Source organism: Hypanus sabinus, chromosome 7 (genome assembly GCF_030144855.1).
Source record: "Hypanus sabinus isolate sHypSab1 chromosome 7, sHypSab1.hap1, whole genome shotgun sequence".
NCBI lineage: Eukaryota > Metazoa > Chordata > Chondrichthyes > Myliobatiformes > Dasyatidae > Hypanus > Hypanus sabinus.
This window is the reverse complement of record NC_082712.1, coordinates 73,098,908-73,124,419: the sequence shown is the minus strand read 5'-3', so window position 1 is coordinate 73,124,419 and position 25,512 is coordinate 73,098,908. Positions and strand designations below refer to the sequence as shown.

At 39.4% G+C, this 25,512-nt stretch overlaps 1 protein-coding gene across 3 annotated transcripts in view; it reads right to left on the bottom strand.

The window, feature by feature from the left end:
- Nucleotides 1-25,512, bottom strand: part of jak2b (Janus kinase 2b) — a 268,366-nt gene that overhangs the window by 11,729 nt on the left and 231,125 nt on the right. For 2 of the 3 annotated variants that reach the window (XM_059974879.1, XM_059974880.1), the window contains exons 10-19: nt 24,955-25,141; nt 22,534-22,658; nt 21,420-21,554; nt 18,994-19,081; nt 14,552-14,679; nt 13,080-13,218; nt 11,074-11,225; nt 8,630-8,780; nt 5,825-5,961; nt 2,662-2,851 (exon numbers count right to left, since the gene is read on the bottom strand). In XM_059974879.1, coding sequence (XP_059830862.1) covers nt 2,662-2,851; nt 5,825-5,961; nt 8,630-8,780; nt 11,074-11,225; nt 13,080-13,218; nt 14,552-14,679; nt 18,994-19,081; nt 21,420-21,554; nt 22,534-22,658; nt 24,955-25,141 — 1,432 coding nt within the window. The remainder of the gene's footprint in view (nt 1-2,661; nt 2,852-5,824; nt 5,962-8,629; nt 8,781-11,073; nt 11,226-13,079; nt 13,219-14,551; nt 14,680-18,993; nt 19,082-21,419; nt 21,555-22,533; nt 22,659-24,954; nt 25,142-25,512) is intronic. The other variant, XM_059974881.1, reaches the window with a different exon arrangement.

Genomic DNA, 25,512 nt, shown 5'->3' with positions numbered 1-25,512 from the left:
AAGAATATCAAAAAGAAAAGGGCCCATTCTAACTAAACAGTCAAATGTGCACAAGAGTTGGAGCTCATCTTGAACTTCTCCATCATTCACGTGCTGATCCCTCAGTCAACATGAAAGCCCTCACCACCTTCCAAACGTCACTCACAATCCATTTCAAACAAACAGGTCTCCCACTGGATCGTATGCTACGATCGATTCTCCCCAGCATCTTCTCTCTTCATTTCCTCTCGAACAAAAGCTCCAAGCCCAATCTTAGAGTCCCTCACCTGAGAAACCTCCCCTTAATCCAATCATCCTAGTTGCATGGCACACATTTCTCACCATCTCTCATCTTCAATGATAACCCAAACGTAAGCTGAAAACAAGCAGCTCTCACAGAACAGCACAAAATGAAATACATACAGCATAACAGTAAAAATATAAACCAGGGCATTACAGAGTTGCTTGTTTTTTCTTGGCTGCCCAGTAGTCCCTCAATTTAATCCTAACCTAATCATGGGACAATTTACAATGACTAATTACCTATAAACCGGCATGAATTTGGAATGTGAGATGAAACGCATGCGGTTATGGGGAAAACATGCAAGCTCCCTACAAGCACGATGGGAATTGACCCCTGGTCACTGGTACAGTAAAGCGTTGTGCTAACCACTACACTACCGTGCACCTCAATATTGGCTCAAGTCCTAACATTCATGGGGTAACAGACTATGATAAATTAAGGATGGGCTAAAGGACAGAAAAGAACGAGCAGTATTTTTTTGTTGATAGTTTATGTGGAGTGGTATGGGGACTGAAGCTGAGGCCCTAGAAGTTGGCAATCCACATTAGATTTTGGACGACAGGATCAAGTCCAATACAGGTATATTCAAATTTGCTGATGATACAAAGTTGGATGTCAGTGAGGCTCTGAGGATGCTGCAGCAAGGTTTCAGAGGGAAAAAGACCATTTAAGCGAAGGGCAAGGACATGGGAGGTAGAATATAATAGGGATAAATATGAAGTATACTTTTAATTGATAAGAAATTGGAAGATGTTGGTATTCAGAGCAATCACTAACAGTTAACATGCAAGTACAGTAAGCGATTACATTTGACTTGATTGCAAGAGGATTTGAGTAAAGTGTAAAAACACTATGGATTATATCAGGCACTTGGAAAATGGTTTGGTCTCTGACCAAATGAAAGATTACATTTGCAATAGAGGAAGCATAGTGGAAATTCACTAGATTGATTTCATTGATGGTGGGAATGTCAAATAAGTACACTATAAATCTCTTTGGAAGAATGAAAAGTGATCTCATGAAAATGTAGTTTTCATGGGCTGACAAGGAAGACATAGGGCTTATATTCCTCTGTTTGGAAACCAGGAGCTGGGCTTCTATTTCAGTCATCCAGGACTGGGCTGAATTTCTTCACCCAAAACACAGTAAAGTTTTGGAATTTTCACTGAGGTTGTTCAAAACAGAGGTCAACAGATATTTTTACCATTAAGGGTAATGAAGGAAAAAGGCTGTGAGGTAAAAGATCAGCCACAAACATATTGAATAGTGGAAGAGGCACACGGGGCAGGGTGACACACCCCTACTTCTACTTCTTACATTATCTTCTTCGACCATAATTGAACTGGTGTGGAAGTCCAGACTGGAGTGGTCGGCACCACCTTCATCCCACAAAATACTGGAAGTGCTGCCAGTTCTAACCCACCTTCCACAAATGCCCTGCACTCATTACGCCAGGTCCTATCCTTGGGCATGGAGTCAGATCAGTTTTCAAGGCCACCCTGCAATTGATGACTCTGTTATCATCTTTGGCCTAGCTGCTTATTACAATTAATACCCGAGGCCTCGGATTTTGTGCTGACTTGTGCAAGAAATCTTTGCACCAAAGAACAGGTGTATAAGAGGATGAGGTGCACTGATCATGTGGATAGTCAAAGGTTTATTATTGATCGTGTGGATAGCCAGAGGTTTTTTTCCCCCAGAGCTGAAATGGTTAACATGAGGGAGCATAGTTTTTTAAGGTGCTTGGAAATAGACACTGAAGGGATGTCAGGGGTAAGTTTTTCCACACTGAGAGTGGTGGGTGCGTGGAATGCACTACCGGCGGTGGTAATGGAAGTAGATAAAATAGGGTCTTTTAAGAGCTTCTTAGATAGGTACTTGGAGGTTAGAAAAAAAGAGGGCTATGGCACTAGGGAAATTCTAGGTAGTTTCTAGAGTAGGTTACATGGTTGGCACAACATTGTGGTCTGAGGGGCCTGTAATGAGCTGTAGATTTCTACGTTCTATTTTCTATGTTAACACAAGCCAGTCTGTTACACAGTTAAGCATACAGATGAATGGCCTCTAGTGAAATACAAAATATTTCCACAGGCGAACACATTCGCAGTATGCCAGTGTGTTAAGGAATAGAAACTGGGCATATTTGAGTCACGCCATTAAAAACTCAGCATTATCCAATTCTTTGAACATCCAGTCACTCAGAGACCAAATTTTGCTGATCTTTCCTATTATTTCAGAAAGCATTTCTGCTAGCTCTGGGTGAACTTAACATCTTCTCTGTGTTGAACAGGGCAAGTCTATAAACTGCAACAATTCAATAGCTTTGAAAATTCAATGTTTAACAATGAGTGAAGTCACCTTTATTATTAAATACCCACCTGCGCTGTAGCACACCCCTTTGTACTTGACAATGTTCTCGTGTTGCAGAGATTTGAGAATTTCGATTTCTCTTTCGAAGTCACGAATGTGTTCTGCGGTGCTCTGCTGCAGTTTCTTCACTGCCACCACATCACCTGTGCTGTCCTGCAGTGGGTCATAACGGCAGAGCTCAACGCTACCAAAGTTGCCCTGTTTTGAGAGGAGAGCCACTGTGTAAGTGTGGTGAGCATAGCAACAGTGTACGTTGACTGCTGCTTGCAACAAGAACAGGTGGTAGTGAACGCAAATGGCTGTACAGTATTTATAAAAAAACTCAACAATTGCAAGCACTTACTTACAATTGGTGATAATATCCCACAGATTTTGAAATATTTCCTTTCTTATGGAAGGTATTTTTCTGCCACAATTAAGGAATTGCAGAGAGTCATAGATAGAGTCTGAAACCACGGACATATGTCTGTCAACCCGGGGACTTGATGGTGATGATCAGAAACCCATTTACACCAATCTTGCACTAATCCCCCTTTTTCTACTCTCAATATTCCCAGATTCTACCACTCACCTACAAATAGCCAATCAATCTATTAACCTACACTTCTTTAGAATATAGGAGGAAAGAGAATCACCTGGAAGAAACTTACATTGTCACATGGGGAACATACATACTCCACACAGACAGCACTAGAGGTTAGAATTGAACTTTGGTTACTGGAGCTGCTTTGGACTGAGCTTAATTCCCGAGTCTGGAACTGTAAACTCGGAAACATCTACAGGTGACTGCTGTTGCCCTCTTTGTTCAAGAGTGACTGCCCTCTCTGCCACCATTTCCCCAATTCTACTTCACACACCCACTTTGATTCTGATATCCTTTGCTTCTTTATTTGTGAAGTTCAGCTCACCAACTGTAGATAAATGTTTACAATTCTGAGTTTTTTTATATACAGTGCAGCCATTTCCTTCAACATCACATGTTGGTCTTGTTCAGTCCCCATACAAGCAACTCTGCTCTGATTCAACTAAATACAACCAACAGATGCAAAGCTAAGTTTGGCAAGTTCAGCGGGCCATGGGTTGGGTCTGTCTAGCTGCCAATAATTACACATGTAACAGCTGGTCATGACTCAATTCACCTTCAGGAATTGGTTAGATCATTGAAAGCCAGTAGAAATTAGTGAGTTCTTTACCTTCCAACTGACCATCCACTGCAGAGGATAGCCCATCACTGTAGTGAAGGAATAGTATCTCCTAGGCTACGTATAGTGAGTACCTCCCCTTTTAGTGAACAGTTCCACTGAGAATTTCAGACGCGCCCAGTTAATCATCAACAGACTCTCTGCCTAGGGTAACTCTGGCAAGGGGGCTGTGGCTTGGCCTGGGACCACCAGGACAGGGCAGAGGGGGATGGGAGTTTGTGCCTGGGTTCTGATGTTGAGTTAAGAAGGGGCTGTGGGTGAAGCTTCAGTGACAGGAAAGCATATATATTAATCTATTTTGAAAGCGTGTGAAGCAGCCTAGGTGGTTTATTTATTTTTAAGTGGTATTGCATGGAGTAGTATCTTCTAGCCCTTCGAACCATGCCACCAAGCAAACCACAACCCCAATTAACCCTAGCGTAATCACGAGGCAATTTACAATGACCAACTAACCTACCTGGTATCTCTTTGGACTGTGGGAAGAAACTGGAGCATTCCACAGGGAGGACATACAGAGACTCCTTACAGAACAGCGCAGGAATAATCCCGTAACGCCCCAAGCTGCTACAGCATTGTGCTAACCGCTACGCTACCAAAATGCAGATGTTTCTCAGTTGTGCTCTAATTTGGGGTGAAGGATGGATTTCCATCCCTTGACTAAAAGAGGAAGCAAATGAGTTGTCAAGAAGCAAAAACACACTGATGCTGGAATTTTGAATTTAAGACAGGAAGAACTTTATAGAAAGAAAGTGCCACAATGTTTCAAGCTGTAGACCTTTGATCTGAAACATTAACTCGGTTCCTCCTTCACAGATATTATCTGACTTGCTGAATGCTACCATCATTCCCTGTTTCATTTCACATTTCTACAATCTGCAGCTGTGCTATTTTCACTACAGACAGACTGTAGGTAAAACACAGGCAGATTTAAAATTTCTTTTTAGATTCAGTTTTAGAGTCTTGCCATCACTGGTAATGTTAGTTCCTGACCATTCTTGAGAAGATGATGGTCATCTGCTTTCTAAAATATCAATTGTTCCATGGTGTTTCCACTATACAATTAGGAAGGATGTTCCAAGATCTAAACACAGTAACATTAAAGGACTGGTGAAGTGTTTCCAAATGAAGGTGATTTATGACTTGGAGTGGAACATATGGGTGGTACTGCTGTCTTCACTCTTCTTGGAGATAGAGATTATGGGTTTGGGAGGTGCCGTGGGAGTAGCCTGCTTGAGTGACTGTGGTGCATTTTGTACATGATATGCACAGAATTTACAGCGTGCTGTGCTGGAGGGAAACAAAAAGATAAGAATGGTGGATGGGGTGCCAGTTGAGTGGGGTATTTTGCCCTGGATGACACTGAGCTTCTTGAGAGATTTTGGATTTCCACTAATTAAGGAAAATGAAGTGCATCTATCACATTCCTAATTTGTGCTTTATGGTGGTAAAACTTTGATATTTCAAAAATTAAATTAATTGCCAAAAGATACCCAGTCTCTGACTGCCTTTTGTAGGCACCATCTTTATATGGCTGGTCCAATGGAGTTTCTGGTTAACAGAGATGGTTAGAGACTCTGTGATAGCAATGTCAAACCCAATAGAAGTAGATCCTCTTGATCTACTTCTTGTTGCTTGTCCTACTACTGCCCTTCTATGACTTCATCACTGAATTTCTCCTTGTATAGTCTTTTCCTTTTATTCACAATTCCCTTATTTCTTTTAAATTGTTGTAACTTGCCTATCCTGATAAAAAGTCATCAGCTTCAAACATTGATTCTGTCTCCACAGATGATGACTGACCAGCACTCTCTGTTATTACTATTGTTTCACATGGTTTTGTAGCATTTAGAATCATGAAGTTATGAAGATCTGTGTAATTGAACCTCATTCTTCAGCTGACTGAGTATCGAGACAGCAAAGGAATGTGATTGGACACTCGTCTCAGCCAGCAAGCAGGATGACTTATTACCTTGCCCAATTGCTGCAGGAATATGAGATGCCTTTCTTCAAACTGTGCAGGATCATGACTTCCACAGGAAGCAAGGAATCCAAGGCCACCTCCTCTCATATTTGGCAAAAGGTCACTTTCAACCAATAATTCATAATCTGTGGGAGAAAGAAGAGAGGATTTCCAAATTGATATAATTATCCTTTCTCCTATCAAGACATTTTAGCTTCACACATTCTGTAGTAAAGTGCATTTGGATGGTAAGCTGAGGAGAACTGCTTTCACCTGGAGGATGATGGGATCTGGAGCCTAGTGCCTGAAAAGGTGGTAGAGTCAGAAACATCACCAAGTGTTTCGATGTACATACTAGTGGAAGTTGGGGTTATTTGACACATGCTGAAGTGGTTCTGGAGGGTCTGACACACAAGACAATGCCTATGGAATACTGGAGCAAAGGAATATGGTGAGTGAGAAGATGCTAGTTGAGAAAACACGGACAAATAGTTTTAATTGTCTTAGCTGGAGGCTGTGGATCAGGCACTCCACTGTGGATTTGCCCACTCCAGGCAGCTAATACAGAAATAGGCTTTAATTTAAACTAGCTTTAGTTAGAGCAGACAAGGCCTTCTGAGAATTTTGGGGAAATGACAACAGATATGCCTTGAATACATTTGATATCACTGTAGAAGCTCAGCTTTCTCATTGGGTATGTTCATCAACAATATGAGTGCACTGAGCGCACAAGGTGAACCCAGCAACACTGCAACTGGTTTGGATAATATTCATTTGCAGAGTATGCAAAACATTGTGTCACATGGAAGAATTTGCTCTCAATATGTCTCAGCCAGACAATCAGTAATTCCTATAGTTCAAAGTTACAACTAATACTTCACCACACAGCTGGAAAATGTCACATATTCTATATGTCATGATGATGAAGTATTTGCCATTTTGCAACAGAAAAAAATCTTAAAATGTAGGGAACGATATTAAAAAAATCTTTCCTAACTTGCAACTTGATGGCTAGCTAAAAGATCCTTCCTAATGTACTAAATAGCACATTTAACCTGATAACCTGGAAGCAAAGTTCTGCTGATTTTTGATGCTGAAAATCCAGTTTAATCATTAATTGTTATGTTAATTGCTAATTACCCAATTTTTTTGACCAGTTCCCCTATTAACCAGGTTAATTTATAAAAATCCTTGATACATATAAACTTACTGCAAATAAACTATAACACATTAGTTTTCAATAAAGTGTTTACATGGTACTGTTGATGTGGAAAAATATCTTAAGGCTCTATACAAAAGCTCCATACAAAGGAATGCCAATACAAACAGGAACTATTGCACAGGATGACTGGTCAATACTGGATAAAAATATTAAAAATTTCTGCCACCATTATACTTATGTTTGCTAAACTTACTATACATGTTTATTTGTGCATTTACTACATTTAATTTCTTCATTAGTTTTGTATGGGAAAGTTTCAAGTCACCTGCATCTCTGTGTACCTTTCTCTCTTCTTCTGATTCATCGGGGTTCTCCTTCCGGTCCTCCTAAAAACCCTCGATACCCACCTTTATTCCCCCCACCTCCAAGTACCTTCTGCCTAGCACCCTTACACTGATTCTATAGATCTCCGGTCTCCTCTCCCAAACCTGTTATGGACACGGAGTAATATAGCACAGAAGCAGGCCTTCGGACCAACTGATCCCTGCATGCCACAGCATCCCTCCTGCTAGTATCATTTGCCTGTGTTTGGCCCATAACCTTCCAAGCCCTTCCTCTCCATGAAACTATCCAAATGACTCTTACATGTTGCTGCTGTACCCACCCCAACCACTTCCCTGGCAGCTCATTTTAGATACTCATCACCCTCAGTGTAAAGAAGTCACCTCTCAGGTCTCTTTTAATTCTCTCCCCTCTTGTATTTGTGCCCTCTAGTTTTGAGCTCCCCAACCCTATGGAATAGACTATGACTGTCCACCTTATCCATAGCCCTCATGATTTTATAAACTTCTATGGCTCTCCTACATTGCTGATTCCCCTACACTTCAAGGAATAAAAATTCCTCTAGACCCGGCAGCACCCTTATACATCTCTTCTGCACCCTCTCTAGCTTGTAATTGTCTTTTCTATTAATAAGATGTCCAAAACTGTACACAATATTCCAAGTGCCATCTCACCAATCACTTGTATATCTGCAACATAATGTCCTTAAACCTCAACTTGATGCCCTGGTTGATGATGATCGGTAGGTTCAACATCTTCTACATCAGATTCTGTCCATCATTCCTCCCTTACCTGTTTTCCTACTTATCAGATTCCAGCATCCATATTATCTGTGTCTCACTCATACTCTCAGCTTCATCTCTACCTCTGTGCTCCCCTTCACCCCTCCTGGCTCCATCTCACTTTTTCTATATTGTCCTCATCTGTTTCAGCTACCATCCAGCAGCTGCTGAATCTGAACTCCACTCCCCTCCTCACCTCGTTCCAAATACCCATCAATCCCTCACACCTACCTCCACCTTTAGAAAAGGGATCCTCCTCTCTGGTCCAAGCTCAGGTGGTGATATTTTTAAAGGCATACTGGTAAAGGAAGGACAGTTACTGCATTCTTGACAATGATTCTCACATCTTACAGTGAAAGAAAATCAGTCATCTTTTCAGTATAAATGTTTGCACAATGTAAACATATTTTTGAAGCTTCTGTATCTGCCAATCAATATTCAGTAATCATTAGTAAAGCAAGATAATAGAGTGAAGTTTCTTTCAATTTCTGATTCGCTTTAGAATGAGGTGGCTGGGAACAAACAAACCTGGAGTAAACAGGCTATTGAGGTCACGTATTATGGCACGGAATGAAGGCCTGAAGTCTGGTTCATAATTCATGCAGTGATTGATGAGATTCGCCAGTTCCAACCACTTTGGAGCAGGAAGCTGATGTTTATCTTCATAAAATTGCAATTTCTGTTAAAAATAAAATACAAGTCAAAGACAGGTCAAAACATATTTTTAGATAGAAAATGGGTGTGAAAATCTTGAGGAACTTCCCCTATATTTTGTTTGAATATGTATAAAATATGACAAAAGCTTCAAAGCGCCATGTTAGGAAATATTCTAAATCATAAACAGAAACACAGCTTTCCACACCAAGCACCTTTTCCATTCAGAATAATACCTAACAAGCCTGTTGTTGTTTGTCTGGAAATGAATGAACTCCTTCAAAGTTAAACAAAGGCAGCACTGTGCCCTTCCCAGAATTACTATGTTCTTCATGGTGTCATAAAATACGAAGTATGAATCTCACTTATGAATCCGTTTTCTGTAGCAGTAAGTTTGGACCTTGACTATTTAGAGATAACAGTTGAGAGGAAATTCAGTAAACACCTGGGTAAACCTCTTCTTCTTGTTGCAAATCTATCACACTGTGAAGAATCACTTGATGGAAGCTTCTGGAAGCTCTGGAAATGTGCAGTTTGCTTCAACTGGAGGCACCCTATGCTATGGGAAATCCTGGACTGCCTCAAAATGGTCCAGAAGTGCAAAGGCAACAGCAGCAGTCACTGGTGATTTGAGTCCACCTGATCTGGCAGGAATCATGTTAGGCTGCAGAGATCCACAACATCTGATGAGACAAATGCCATTTGCAAAAGCTAGGCAACTTTGAGAAACGAAGAAAGCTGACCTTCTTGCTTGTGTTATACTATGTGTATTCCATGACTCCAGCCCTCCCTCTGTATGCATCTCCATTCTGGGCATCGTAGCTCCCTGTCACTCTGTGTATCTCCACATTGAACATCGTAGCTCCCTGTCACTCTGTGTATCTCCACATTGAACATCGTAGCTCCCTGTCACTCTGTGTATCTCCACATTGAACATCGTAGCTCCCTGTCACTCTGTGTATCTCCACATTGAACATCGTAGCTCCCTGTCACTCTGTGCATCTCCATTCTGGGCATTGTAGCTCCCTGTCACTCTGTGCATCTCCATTCTGGACATTGTAGCTCCCTGTCACTCTGTGTATCTCCACATTGAACAATGTAGCTCCCTGTCACTCTGTACATCTCCATTCTGGACATCGTAGTTCCCTGTCACTGTGTATCTCCACATTGAATATCGTAGCTCCCTGTCACTCTGTGTATCTCCACATTGAACATCGTAGCTCCCTGTCACTCTGTGCATCTCCATTCTGGACATTGTAGCTCCCTGTCACTCTGTGCATCTCCATTCTGGACATCGTAGCTCCCTGTCACTCTGTGCATCTCCATTCTGGGCATTGTAGCTCCCTGTCACTTCGTGCATCTCCATTCTGGACATTGTAGGTCCCTGTCACTCTGTGCATCTCCATTCTGGGCATTGTAGCTCCCTGTCACTTCGTGCATCTCCATTCTGGACATTGTAGGTCCCTGTCACTCTGTGCATCTCCATTCTGGGCATTGTAGCTCCCTGTCACTCTGTACATCTCCATTCTGGACATTGTAGCTCCCTGTCACTTCGTGTATCTCCATTCTGGACATTGTAGCTCCCTGTCACTCTGTACATCTCCACATTGAACATTGTAGCTCCCTGTCACTTCGTGCATCTCCATTCTGGGCATTGTAGCTCCCTGTCACTCTGTACATCTCCACATTGAACATTGTAGCTCCCTGTCACTTCGTGCATCTCCATTCTGGGCATTGTAGCTCCCTGTCACTCTGTGTTTCTCCATTCTGGGCATTGTAGCTCCCTGTCACTCTGTGCATTTCCACATTGAACACTGTAGCTCCCTGTCACTCTGTGCATCTCCATTCAGGGCATTGTAGCTCCCTGTCACTTCTGTGAGTTGAAAGTACTTTCCTTTTGCAAAGTTCAACTGAACATGTCCATAGCGCCCAGTTTGGTATGCTGGTTTATTGCTAGCATTGTAAACATTTTGTAAGTGGGCTGGGTAGAGGCAGGCTACCATGCAAAATCAGAAAATAACTATCTATCTTGATGCCTAACTCCTTTGTTCCAGTAGCTCACTTCACTAGGTATCTTTTCTTTTATAGTCTTGTGATTATTTACAAGGCAAAAAGCATGTGGTAATCTCAAATCACTTTAAAGTAACTCTATCAAAAACTGAAAGGGTAACAATTTGTTATCTGGTGGATAAATACAGTGTATATAGCAAAATAATGAGTCATTCCTGTCCATATTAACATACAAGTTAGTCTATTTTTCATAAAGCCATCGCAGATTTTATCAGTGATGGATTTTATTCCTATGTAGTCTGACTTACCCTTGTGCTGTCAAACAGACCAAGTGGTTTATCTCCTCCACTACAAATCTCCCATAAGGTGGCACCAAAGCTCCATTTGTCCGTTGCCAGGCTGAAATTCTTGGGATCCTGAATACATTCTGGTGGCACCCAAGGAATACGTTCAACTAGAACTAGATAATGAAAAAGATGATCACATTATGGAGTACATGCAACAAATACATCATGCAAGGTTACAAGTTCACTGACTCTGAACCATATAGCACAGGTTCCAAGATGCACTAACTAATATGGTTTTATAGACAAAGGAGCAGTAACATGAATTAAGAGATTACTGATTTAACATTAACTAAAATAACAGAACTTGAAAGGAGCAAAATCTGTCACAGTTAAGTGTTATTTAAGCTATTTTTTGGAATAAAGGTAATAAAATACTTCTCCATGACAACTACAGTTTAGCGAAGTTTTAGCAGTTTTGGTCTTTTACCTTTGAGTAACGCTTCATGTGACAGCAGCTTGAAGAGGTAGAGGAGATTATTTTGAATCAGAATTAGGTTTACTACCACTGGCATACACTCAGTGGCCAAATTATTAGGTACCTCCTGCTACTAATAAAGCACAATAGGCCCTTTCAGCCCAACGAGCTTGCCTCACCCAATTACACCAATGTGATCAATAATTCTCAATGGAAGCTGAGGGATAATCTCATAAAGGTTCATAAAATATATAAACAGGTCAGAGACATTTTTTTTCAAGACAGGGGTACCTTGGCCTGAAAGACGTAGATTTAGGGGGTGAACATTAAAGGAGATCTCAGGAGTAAGTTTTGCACTAAGGATAGTAGTTATGTTGAACAAGCTGCCAGGGGAGGTGGTATAAACATGTTTAAGATGCATGTGGACTGGTACTTAGATAAGAAAGCTGTGGTGATATACAAGCCTAACACAAGAAAATTAGAAAAGCGTACACAAGTACCATGGTCAATATGGATGAGGTGAGAAAAAACGACCCAATTCTCTGCTGTATGATTCTACAATTCTTTGACATAGAACTGTACAGCACAAGAACAAGCCTTTTATTCCACAAAACCTGTGTCAGCCATGATGCCAATTAAAAAAAAAAATCTGACTACCCATGGTCTCCATCATCCCATTCCTTGCCTGTTCATTTGCCTGACCCAATCCCTCAAACTCTCCCATCAACTACAAACATGGAGTTTACAGTTTTCATACAGTTGGCGATGCAAAAGAATCCCAGGGACACCAGTGGCTCTAGTCTGCTGTAGATTACAGTCATGATATTGTACAGCACAGCAACATGTCCCTTCTGCCCATCAGATCTGTACCCACCATCAGCACCCATTTTATACAAATCTCATTTTAGTCTCCTCGTACTTACATCAACTCCACCCCTTCCCCCACCATAATCTACAACACCCTACACAAACTAGGGTCAGTTTCACAGACTGCTGAGCAGTGTGGGCATGCTATGTTGGTGCAGAATGCCCCAGCACATCCTTAGGCTGTGTTGGTTCCTAACGCAAATGACACATTTCACTGTATATTTCAAAGTACATGTGAATAAATGATTCCAAATCTGAATCAAATATCCGCTATTCCACATATCTTTGAGATGTGGCTTCCTGGAGGAAACTCACACTGCTCACAGGGAAAATGTGCAGAGTCCATGCAGGCATGACTGGCGATCAGGATTCAGCCAGATTACAGGAGCTGTGCGGCAGCAACTCTACAATTGTTCGAGGAGGGCAAGGATAGATCCTTCAGGAGTTTAGGTATAAATTAGCAGACCACAACATGTTGAGAGAAAAAAAATAGATTACAGGTTCCACTCACTGAAAATAGATTTCTTATTAACTTTTGGAGAGTAGTTTGAAGGAACTGAAACACAGGTTTATTTTAGAACATTTAGGCATAATCAAAACTAAGGAATGTTATAAGTTTCACTACATTGCCAAAACCTCATGAGTAAACATCCATTCAATGCAATACATAACAGAGCATCGTTACCATCTTTCGACAGAACTGTTATCCCCACTCCAGGATCAGCTAGCTTTATGAATGGCGGATTTCCTGTTTTTCTGTCCTCTTCTCTGATCATCAGGACATTCTTTGCACAGATATTTCCATGGACAAGGTTTCTTTCTTCCTACACATGGATGAGAAAGTATTAGGATCACCATGGAAATCTCTCTTTAAATGATTGTACTCAAGCTTTGCAATGAAGTGTGATTGAAGCAAGACCAAACTCTGACAAATTTTCACAAATCACATTGTTCTGTGAATTGGATTTATTTTGTAGTTGTAAAGAAGAGTAAGTCAATTGTTTTACAACTTTTTAATGGTCTTTTGTATTAATTAAACCCATGGACTTAACTGCTTTTAATTAGTCTCATTTTAGAAGACTAAAACTAGATACTGTTTGTGTTGTGGTTGTTGGGGAAAAGCCTCCTCACCTTAATCTTAAGGAACTACATGAATAAGGAAGAACTGGGAGAACCTTAAACAGGGCCCTGAAGCGGAAGAGACAGCACAGACGCATAATGTGTACAGACTATTAAGAAAAAAAAACAGAGGTTGTTCCACTTCATTCTTGAGACTAAAGTGACAGATATGAAATTTATATAGTACACTTCCAGCTGTTGAGACTTGTAAATTGTGAAAGGTATGGGAAAGCTACTGCGAAATAATATCCCTATGAAGTTGGATGGTCTTTCTGAAACCGTAACTTTCTGAAGTCATTAAGAATGTGCAGAAGAAGCAGAAGTTCAATGAGATCATGGCTGATCTGATCTTGTCTTCACTTCTGCTCTCTGGACTTTTCCCTGTAACTCTCAACTTCCCTACAGGCTGAAAATCTGTCTGTTTCGTCTTTGATTCAGCTACATTGATTTCTGGAGTGGACAACTCCAAAGATTCGTGACTCTCTGAAAGAAGAAATTCCTCCTCACTTCAATCTGAAAAGGTGACCTCTTTTTTGCAACTACAAGCTTGAATTGTAGATTATCTGACAAGAGGGATTCCTCACAGTATATGTCAAGCCCCTTCAGAACTGTACACTTCAGCATTCAGTACAGGTTTTAACAAGACAGTTTAAATGAATTCCATGCATAATTAACCACACACGGACCATTGTGAATGAGGAATACATTGAACTACAGGACATTTTGTGTTTTCTAGAGACATGACTGTGCCAGTCCCTCTCTTGCAGCTTATCGGTCAGTTACTCTTTCATGCAGAGCAAACACACAATAGTTAGAACCAAAGCGATGAGGATGGATAGAATAACAAGAATGTGACTGTGTAGATGAAGTCCAAGACTACTCTCTCAATGTACGGGACAACAAGTAATTTAATGTAACATGCACTTTAAAAGTCTGATCAAATGGGTACTTTAGTATCAAATTAAATCTGAATAAGGTCTTTACTCTAGTCTATGTGCACAAGACACTCTCACTGTCCTCTTTACCAACTGGACTTACCAAGTAATGCACTGCCCAAGCTAACTGCTTGGCTACATCCAGCTTCCATAGGATGTTCACATGGTTTTTGTTTCTCTTCAAGTACGTGTCCAATGAACCAAACTTCACATACTCTTGAACCATGATATCTGATTTTCAAACAAAGATGAGAAAAGATGACCATTGCAAAGCATTCTTACTGTCTTACAGAAATCAGTTGTCATTTCTGAGAGTAATGCCTCAGTTAATCTCCAGAGCAAAACTGGCAATGACTATTGGTACAAAGAACTAGATCTAATATTTCATCACTATTCTCTCCAGATAGAATCCTTCATCTTCCAAAATTTACTTAAAATAAAAACATGTTAGAATAATAGGGCAAGATCTTCTCTATTAAATAGGAAATTCAGAGCTCAGTACTCAATTGCAGGGAAGGATGTAATTTTACTTCTAATTCTCTATCCCTTCCCCCTAGTCTGGCCTATTGTGGCTTCCTTTAGTCAGCTTACAGCACTTCACCTTCTACCTGTATATGATATAGCCATCAAGACTTGAAATTAAATTCTACAGTTTCAGGTAACTTGATTTATCTGTTTCATATACAAACAGTTCTGCTATACGTTACTTATTGGTATTATTAACCCAGACACGATCTCATTCTACATTTCTAACCTGCATTTCAGTTTTTACATGCTCCTTTTTCTTTTTTTTTCTTTAACTTCCCTCATTAACCTATCACCAGATAGCACCATTCATAGGTAATCACCATATAACCCCTAGACCCATCCTATCTACAGCTCGATCATCCTCTCAGCAACTTAAAAATAACTTGATTCCTTTCATACCTAATTGTAACAGATGGTCTTCAACTAAAAATGTTAATTGATTTCCCTTTCCACAGATGCAACCTGACATGCTGTTTCCAGCATTTTCAGATTATATTCAGATTGCCAACATCTGCAAATTTTGATTTATATTTTATTTTTGAACCTCTCAGTTTCACAGGAAAAATACCAACCAGCCAACTATCATTTGATATAAGCATTGGATAATCTGAAATACAAGTTTATTTCCTGAATATAAAAGTGCATTTTCCTGTAGCTTCTTAGAAAGGTATGATTAAATAACAAAAGTTTTTTTAATTAAACAAGGGAAACCTGCAGAGTAAGTTTTTGATGAGAGCATTTTCTAATAACTCTGAATTTCTTTGCATTTTGTTCCAACCAAGACAAGCATTTTGTCCCACACCAGACCTTTCCATCACTAATCATTTTTTGCAATCAAGAGTTACATGACTCTCAGTCAGTCCTCTGATTTATCACAAGCTCAAGAAAGGAAAAAAAAAGAGCCTTTCATCAGCTTGTGATCACAAATGAGAATGGTATAGATCCCGAGCCTCATGGACCCTGTCATAACCTGAGCTTCATGATCTGGGGTCAGAGACAAATAAAACTGACCTCATTCAATCACTATACGTCGAAACTGAACTCAGAGTCAATAAAAAGAAGCTGTGACCATTAGGAATAACTATTGAGAACTATATACCTAAGGTGATTAGCAAGGAATAGGAGATTGGGTAAGCAAAATGCTTTTCAATGTTAGGTAATCTGCTGTGCAAAATGTGGTGGGGGCAAGTTTTAAGAAGGAAGCTGAGAAACAAATTATTGCAAAATTGTGGGCACTTCGACAGCGTGGACAGGATGAAGAATGAAGAAAAGAGGCAGCAGAGCAACACACACAAAATGCTGGAGGAACTCAGCTGGCCAGGCAGCATCTGTGGAAAAGTGTACGATTGACATTTCGGGCCAAGTCCCTTCAGCAGGACTGGAGAAAGCAAGACGAGGAGTAGATTGAAAAGGTGGGGGGAGGGGAGAGAGAAACACAAGGTGATAGGTGAAACTGGGAGTGGGGAGGAATGAAGTAAAAAACTGGGAAGTTGATTGGTGAAAGAGATACAGGTTGGAAAAGGGGGAATCTAATAGTAGAAGACAAAAGGCTATGGAAGAAAGAAGGGGGCAGGGAGCACCAGAGGGAGGTGATGGGCAGGCAAGGAGATAAAATGAGCGAGGGAAAAGGAGAGAGGGAATGGTGAAAGAGAAGTGGGGGGCATCACCAGAAGGTCAAGATAGCAATGTTCATGCTATCAGGTTGGAGGCTACCCAGACGGAATATAAGGTGCTGTTCCTCTAACCTGTGAGTGGCCTCATTGCGGCAGCAGAGGAGGTCATGGATTGACCTATCAGAATGGGAATAGTAAGTGGAATTAAAAAGAGAGGCCCCTGGGAGATCCCACTCTTCTAGCGGATGGAGCAAAGTTTCAAGACTAGATTCTGAAGAAGGGGCTCAGATCTGAAACTTTAACTGTTTCTCTGTTTACATCATGTATCAATCCTATGAAAATGCAACATGCATATGTATCACGCTGAGTTACAGGTCTGCAGATAACAAGAAAAGCTGGAGGGTGTGCAGGAACCAGGCACCAGCAAGTCAGGTGGGAGAGTGAGAACTAGGTCACTGGGGTGAGTCAAATGGGAACATGGAACCAGAATCATTGTGAGAAATAAGGTGCGTGGGAACTGGACCCCAATAAGCTGGAATGGAATGTAACAAACATTATCTGGTAAATCAGACACCGAAATATCGGTATTTCTAAATGGTTGAATACTGAGTTATTAAAGCTTCTATTAAGGCATTCCTTAAAACTCATCTTTTTCTAAGTCTAGTACTTACATTAAAATATAGTGGATCTCAGTTAATTGAGACTCATTGGGACCGGTATGTTTGGCCCAATTAAGCGGTGGCCCCAATTATCTGAAGTTTCATGGAAATAATTAACAAGGTACAAAAAAGGCAAACTACCATTTAAATGAGTAATAAATTATGTGTTTAAATGAAATACAGAATTAATTAGAATACTACCAATATTACTGCAGTACTATAAAACTGTGTATGAGTTTGTAGTGGTTACTGATGGAGGAATTCATTGGCATTATACTCGACTGGTAAACCATCCATTCTTAATCCCTTAAAGCAGTTAGGTTTCACACTTTTCCCAACAACAAACAATTTCTTCTTATCAGTCCCTGACATATTTGAAAAACACAACATAGTTTTGCGATCCATTGCTTTGTCTGAACCTGATAATGTGGTGTTTTTGGCAAAGGGAACCGTCTGGTGTGGCATGATAAAAAAGGCCTGTCTCATCAGTTTTGCAGATATCATCTGCACAAAATTTCTGAAGCAACTCAGGGAGTTTTGTTGATTTCCATGCTTCTGCACTTAAAGCGTCAGCACTACCTTTCTCATCTGTGTTTTCTTCACCTTAATGTGGTGTCTACATTTCTGTTGAGCCAACCAACCAAATGTTAGTTTAAAATCTTCGTGGCCCAACTTCTTAGCTAGCTCCTCTGACTTGTATTTTTAAACACTGGTCGACTGACATGCAGACCTCATCCAGTTACAATGGAAAACAATTGATTGCAGGCCTCTTCAACACCTGGATCCTTAGCTTTATGCTTTAATTTTTGGGATGTTCCCTATTATCCCTTACATAATGATAATTCTTCTTGCAGTTTACCTTGCCGATGTATCAAGCAGAATGTATTGGCTCTGCAGTTATCTCTGCCAAGTAATGACAAATGGTGTTAAGTGGATGGCTTTATGACTAGGATAATTTTTTCAGCTAGTGCCAAATCTTTGTGGCAAGGATCTCAAAAATAGTTTAAAGGCTAAATAAAAAAGCAAAATGATCAAAAATCACTGTTTTTTGAATTTGCATCCTTCAGCCCAAATGGATAACATAACACAAGCACAAGCAACTGACACAACTGTTCACTCTAAGAATGGTCTAATGGTCACACAAGTGCTGCATGTGACTGACCGTCTTCTGTCCTAATTAAGTGGCAGAGTCCCAAATAAACAAAGGGAATCCTGGCTTCTTCATGATTTGCTTTTGTTCTTTAAGTGTTGCCCTAAATAAGCAGCTGCCCAGATTAACCAGAATCCACTGTATTTAATTTTTGAATTTATTTTGTTGGCTCAGTAGTGGAAAGCATTTTCAAGAATTAATATTGCTTTGATTTGGCACTTCTAGCTTTGCAATTTCAGACTTTTAGTATAAACATGCATTTGGGAACAGAGTTACCCACAGTTGTGCAAGGGTGAATCAGTTGTCACAGCGCCAAACAAAATCTCTAAAAAGTATTTACTATTATGTTTTGTAACTCCATAAACTAATTGAAAGAAATACAGGGGAGACCGGTGTTTTCACATGTACTTCTTATTTTCGATTTTACTTTTGTGAGGCTGGTGCACGTGATGTGGTGGTAAAATGAGGTATGCCATTCATGTACTTTTACCTATAACCCATAATGAATTATTTAAACAAAGAACACTTGATAAAACAATATATTTACAACATCATCCAAATATTACTGAATATTGAATACACAATATTTACTTACTTTCTTCACCATATACACAGACTCCATAGTTCAACACCAAGTGCTTGTAGGACAGTTGGCTCATCATGCTTGCTGCCTCAAAAAAGGACTGAAAAAGAACCCAGAAACAATAAAACACTTTAGTTTATATTTTTTAAATCAAATACCAAATTTTATATCGAGCTTTATTGAGATGTGATTTGGTGCTACAAATATTCAACCCTTCCAAATCACATATCTGATTTCTATCAGATCAGAGAGATGTGACAAAGCATTTGCCATTTTGTTTGAAAATTATTACTTATTGAACAATAACATGTCACACTAAGCGGTGCTAATAGACATCAGTGCCATGCTTTTTGAACATCATTGTAAGTTTACTGGTTGGAGGGGAAAAAAGACCAAATCAAAACAGAAAGGGACTATTGGGATGTTCTGAAATAGTCTCGAAGCATATAAAGGCTTCCCAGTACTGTAAAGGTGTGGCACACCAAGTTCTGAGAGATAGAAGTCTTCTCGTCCAACAGTTTAACCCCATGTTATCCAATGCATGGTCGGCTGGTGGCACAGAAACATCAACACCGTACTGCGGAACGAAGGTTCCCGGGTTCGAATCCAGTCGGGCTGTTCCCGAGTACGCTTTCCATCCGTGCTGGGTTTAGTGTTGCCCTCATAAAATAAAGAAAAATACAGCAAAATGTCTGTGTGAAGAGTGGCGCGCCACACAGTCTTTTGTTCTGCGCCTCGTAAGGCATGAAAAAGCCCAACGCTGTCCTCTCAAGCCTGAGTCGACGTCATCATCAACCAATGCTTGCTGCATTTTCATGGATTAAGACATTCTTCCAGTAACTGACTCATTAAATCCAGTATTGACTCTATCAATAATGGTCTCTATGTGGATAATTACATGGGATATGATAGCTGGAGCTTCTTATTATAGAACCAATGTATGGCAAATACTAGATGTACAAAATAAGAACAGAAAACACTGAAAAAGTACAGCAGCATCTGTTGAATATTGGTGAAAGGTCAGACTTGGAACATTGGTTTTGTTTCAGATACTGCCAGACCTGCATTTTCTCTTCTTATTGCAGTTTTATATTATTTCACAAGTAATAACAGAAGTATAGCACTTCATTCAGGAGGGATGCTGATTCTTTAGGAGATAATGGGCAGAAGACAAGGAACAAAAAAGGTTTGGTGTAATCAATCTGTGTGTATTTATTAACTAAGAATGGAATAGAACAGAGGATCACTGCTGTAGTATTGGGAGTTAAAAAGTTAAATTAAATATCAAATCCAATTCACCATTTTTCTGAAGATCTTTATAACAAATGAGTTTGAAACAGGATTAATTCAGTACTATGCTCAATCTTGTCTAAGGAATACATTCTTTAATTATTTTCACTGAAAATGTGGACAAATGTGGTAACTACCTATCTGAGTCAATAGAATTCCTATTTCAACAACACACAATGTTTATTTTTGTGGAAAGCTTAGTTAATATCCTTAAACTTATTTGCATTTGCCACCTCCACAGTGGATTCCAGTTAACTGGGCCATCAGTTAATTGGGCCAACTGCTTATTTAAAGAACTAAAACTAATCGAGAAAATAGCTGGAATTCACTTCACTTATTTGGAACACTATGCCACTTATGAGACTGTTGAACAGTTTCTAACTAGTGTCAGTGGCATGCACTCACATGGCCATTAGGGACTACACCATGGTTAGTGCAAACAGTTTTTAAAATGCATCGGTTGCATGTGTTTGTGTTTATAAAGCAGTGATTTTTGTTTCTGATATTTGAGAGAAATAAGCAGTAAGACAATTCAGAACTGTTTTGAAGTTTCAACCATTCAGGCTTGGAGATGCCAAAAATGGCTGGGAGTGAAAATGAAACAATTTCATTCCTTCAACGAATGAGGAATGATGAAGTATTTGAAGGTTTCAACAATCATCTAGAATGTTACAATGAAATGAAGATTTAGAGGACGCAATCATTGAAAGGATTGTATGAAGACAGTCCATTATCTACACTAAGTGTCTGCACTGATTTTGTTCATTTACAGTTTTCATCAAAAGAACACGGCTGTGTATGCTGGAAGAATTCCTCCGTTGGTAATTATTAGGAAAAAATACAGAGTTTTATAATACTATCATAGTATTTACAGTGTTCAAATTTGTTCTGTATTTCATTTAAATACACAATTTGTTACTCAGGTAAATGGTAAATTGTCTTTTTTTATATCTTCTTAAATATTCGAATGAAAATTCGGCTAATTGGGTCAGCCATTTAATTGAACCAAAATGTACTGTTCTTGATGAGCCTCAATTTACCAGAATCCACTCTAATAGAAAACATTTTCATCTCTGTAAAAAGTACATTTTTGCATTTTCTGAAAAGGAAATTCTAAAGTTTTGAAGTTATTTAATGTACAAACAAACCTCTGAGTAAGTTCTGTGTGCTTTTTCTAGAACTTTTAGGAGAACTTCCGTTTTGTGTATCCGACCATAGTCTCCCATTTCCTGCCTCACTCCTTTGAAAATTTTGGTAAATGTCCCTTGTCCGAGGCTTTCACCCTGTGAATGAAATAACACATGGAATTTCTATAGGGATGTGTGTTTCACAATCATGCCAACTTCTGCTGAATATCAATAATATTTTAAATTAGCTGTTTCTTACAAGAGCTTTTCCTCTTGCACCTCGCAATTGGACATGGCAGCAAGGCAAGCATTGGAACAAGCAGTAAACAAAACAATGAATTCTTTAAACAGGTTCTAAAAATACGAATTGCAATTTTTGAAGTAGAATTCCATTCACAGTAATTTTATAGAGACTTAAACGGTTGTAGTGTGTCACAAGACATGACTGAAAGGTACATGAAAGGAGATTGGGGCTGAGAGGAAAAATGGACCAGCCATGATAGAATGGCGGAGCAGACTCGACGGGCCAAATGGCCTAATTCTACTCCTATACCTTATAGTTCTAGAAAGTCACACAGATGGTGCAGTAAGCTCCATAGGAAGGAACATAAAGTATAATTGATATACTTTTCCTAGTAACCCGTGAGCAAATGCCCTTGTGTGGCTCTAACAATTTTTATTCAAAATAATATTTATGCCAAATTCAAAGTGATCAGGAGAAGGAATTGTGTCTACTGGGAATAAAAATCCTATCTGTCCATTCTATTTAGAAACAGGTTCAATGGCAACCAGTCTGATATCTGCATCTATTCCTTCTGCCTGCTCTGTGAGACAGAACAAAAATCTACTTCTTCAGACTTGTCCTAGCCACAACATATGAACTCTCCATTAAACCTCCAATAAATATGTGTACAGAAAGACTTATTTTTTATAATGTCATATAGTAAAATTAGATCAGTATATATTTCCATCCATCCAATTAAACCAATTAGCAATAGATTAAGGATATGGATCTGCTGAAATTTTAGAATAAATTTGTGGAAGTGTTGAAGAGGTGCAGTTTAACAAACACCTATATTTCACATTAGCCACTCACAAACAACTATTCATGAGAAAATAAAACAGTATTCCTTACAAATGTCAGATCCTCTTTCTTGATTTTGTGAAAAACCATCTGGGTGATGTTATGCCTCTGTAACACGGGAGATGTAGTGGGATCAGAAACACAGTTGCTTCTCATGACTAGAAGATTAGATTTATCTGCGGATGCACATAAATGTTGATAAGTTAAAAAATAAACCAATGAATAAACATCAATGAAAACTGCAATACTATGTTTCATGTTCAGGAACTAATGTTATACTTGTTATTCAAGTCAAGTCAAGTCAAGTCAAGTCAAGTCAAGTCACTTTTCATGCTAATTAAAGATTTACCTGTACTCATTCAGCAAGACTGCCCAAGTAAGCATTAGAGGCTAGCAATTAAATATATTTAAAAACACAGTTACATAGGTGTTTGCACAAGAGGGGAATGAAGAGTTAAAAGGCATGGAGTTGGAGCGGAGTCCAGGTCCAGAGCAGCCATTATCTTATCAATGGTGGAGTAGACTTGATGAGCCAAATGGCTAAATGGCTGACTCCAGCTCCTATTCCTTATGTTTCTTGCTCAGTATTTCCATACCACAACTGAGGAAGAAACGGTGGAGATTCCCCACCAATGCTTAGAGTCATTAAGAGAAACATTCCTAGGTGATTGTCCTCTAATCACAAGTCTTTTATTAGAACACTCCTTCCATCTACAAGTATCTCTAAACTCTAGATAGTGTCAATAACATTAGGGTGATGTAGGATTGGTGTGAGATTGAGGAACTTTAATTATCTAATAATGTCAATGAAAGATATTCAAGTTTGCATGAATAATAAGGAGTAAAAGATATAGGGGTAAAAAAAACATGCTTAAAGTCTCTGCTGATCAGTTGTAGAGTGGCTAATATTTTGGGGGATGTTGATATAGGTAGTTACTTAGACATAAGACATAACAATAATGACTTGGAATTTCTAATACAATTGAATGGACATATTTGATGGTGAAACAAAAAATCACACCTTTTAAGACAAAATTGAGGTGACTTTTTCTCTTTCAGAGGACTCCGAGTCTTTAAAATTCTATTCTAAGGCTGTAGAATTCTTTGAATATTTTCAAGGCAAAAGTGGACAGATACTTATTAAGCAAGGAGGTGAAAGTAACTAGGGCTAGATTGAAATGTGCACCTGAAATTACAATCAGATCAATATGAAATGAATAGAGCAGCAAGATTAATGAACTGAGTGGCCGTCTTCCACCCTAATTTGTATATTTATTGATTCCTGGGATATACCAGAATCAGAATCAAATTAGGATTACTATCACTGGCATAAAGTGATAGTCTTGATATCTTGATATTTATTGTTTTTGCAATAGTAGTATATTGCAATAGATAACAATAAAAATGGTGGATTACACTAAGAGTGTATGCATACTCATATACGCTGTGTGTGTGTGTGTGTATAAAATACATGAAATAAGTAGTGCAAAGAAGTAGTGAGGTAGTGTTCATAGGTTCAATGTCTATTCAGAAATCTGATAGCAGAGGGGAAGAAGCTGTTCCTGAATTGTTGAATTCGTGCCTTCAGGCTCCTGTACCTCCTCACTGATGGCAGCAATGAGAACAAGGCATATCCTGGGTGATGGAGGTCCTTAATGATGGATGCCACCTTTCTGAGGCATCGCTCCTTAAAGAGGTCCTGGATGCTGGGGAAGGTAGTGCCCATGATGGAGCTGATGAGTTCACAAGTTTCTGCAGCTTCTTTCAATCCTGTGCAGTACTCCACCTCCCACATCAGACAGTGATGCAGCCAGTTAGAATGCTCTCCATGGGGTACATCTGTTGTAATTTCCAACTACACCAGACATGAAAATATGCTACACAGGAATTCATTCTGAAACCCAGGCTGAGTGTGCAGTAGGTGGGGGAGAGGAAGGTGGGTTGCAGAGTTACTGGGATATTGTCTGACTCATCAAAGGAGAGGAGCATAAAATCATGCATCAGAGTTGAAGATTGTGGGTATTAGCTGATTTGAGGGAGTTTCTGCAGAGCAGGGTGAAGCCTGAAGGATGAGATAAGTTATTGGCCAGGGTGTTCTGGGAGTGCTCAGTTATGATCATGCTGTTACCAGTTGTTCTTGCTGCAATTTAATCAACTTGTGAGCTTGCCATTTTCTACACAATTCACCTGGATGGTAAGGAGAAAGGAATGAAAAATGATGTGGGCAAATTTATACTTCCACTGGAGTGTTGAAGCGGCCTTCGTCCATCCACTCAGCTGGATTTGGGACTAATTATCTCAAATCTACCTCTTAAATCAAGCCTTACATCTCTCTGCATAAATCAGAAGAATATTTCCATGAACCAGGATGCTTGTACAGACCCAGTCAGTAAGAAAAATAAAGATAGAATTTGCAGCCATTATTTCTTCAGTCTGAAATGACAAACCATATATGAATAATGAACATATTACCTTTTGGTTTTGGTGGACAGCATTTGATAAACTGGAAGATAACACCATCTGATCGAACTGTCTCCTTTTTGTAGCAGGTTAGCAAATCTTTAAGACTGCTGAAGCTCTTCTTAGCACCATTGAGATTGTACTCATTATTCTCATTTTTGGTAATTAAACAATGCTTCCATTCAGTTACACCGTCCTTCTAAATAAAAAGTAGATGACAATTAACTCAAATGTTCGACCATTTTGTAAACTGTAATCTTTACGAATTAATCTTAAATTTGCAGCTTTGACAAGTTCACACTTGAAAGTAGTAGGTTTGAAAAGATAATCTACTCTAGCAGCCCTCTTTTGTTCTGCTTATTTATGGAACTTCTATTACCTTACCTTCAGTGTAGTGGCCAATTCTAACCAAACCAATTGCTGCTGCCGGAGACCCCCATGGATTTACTATACTTCCATGATGCACCCTCAGAGCCACTTGTTCCAAAAGTCGAAGATATAATATGTATCTGATCATTTATTAGTAAATTGCCAACATACAATCTTGAAGTGATGAACTTAACCATACCC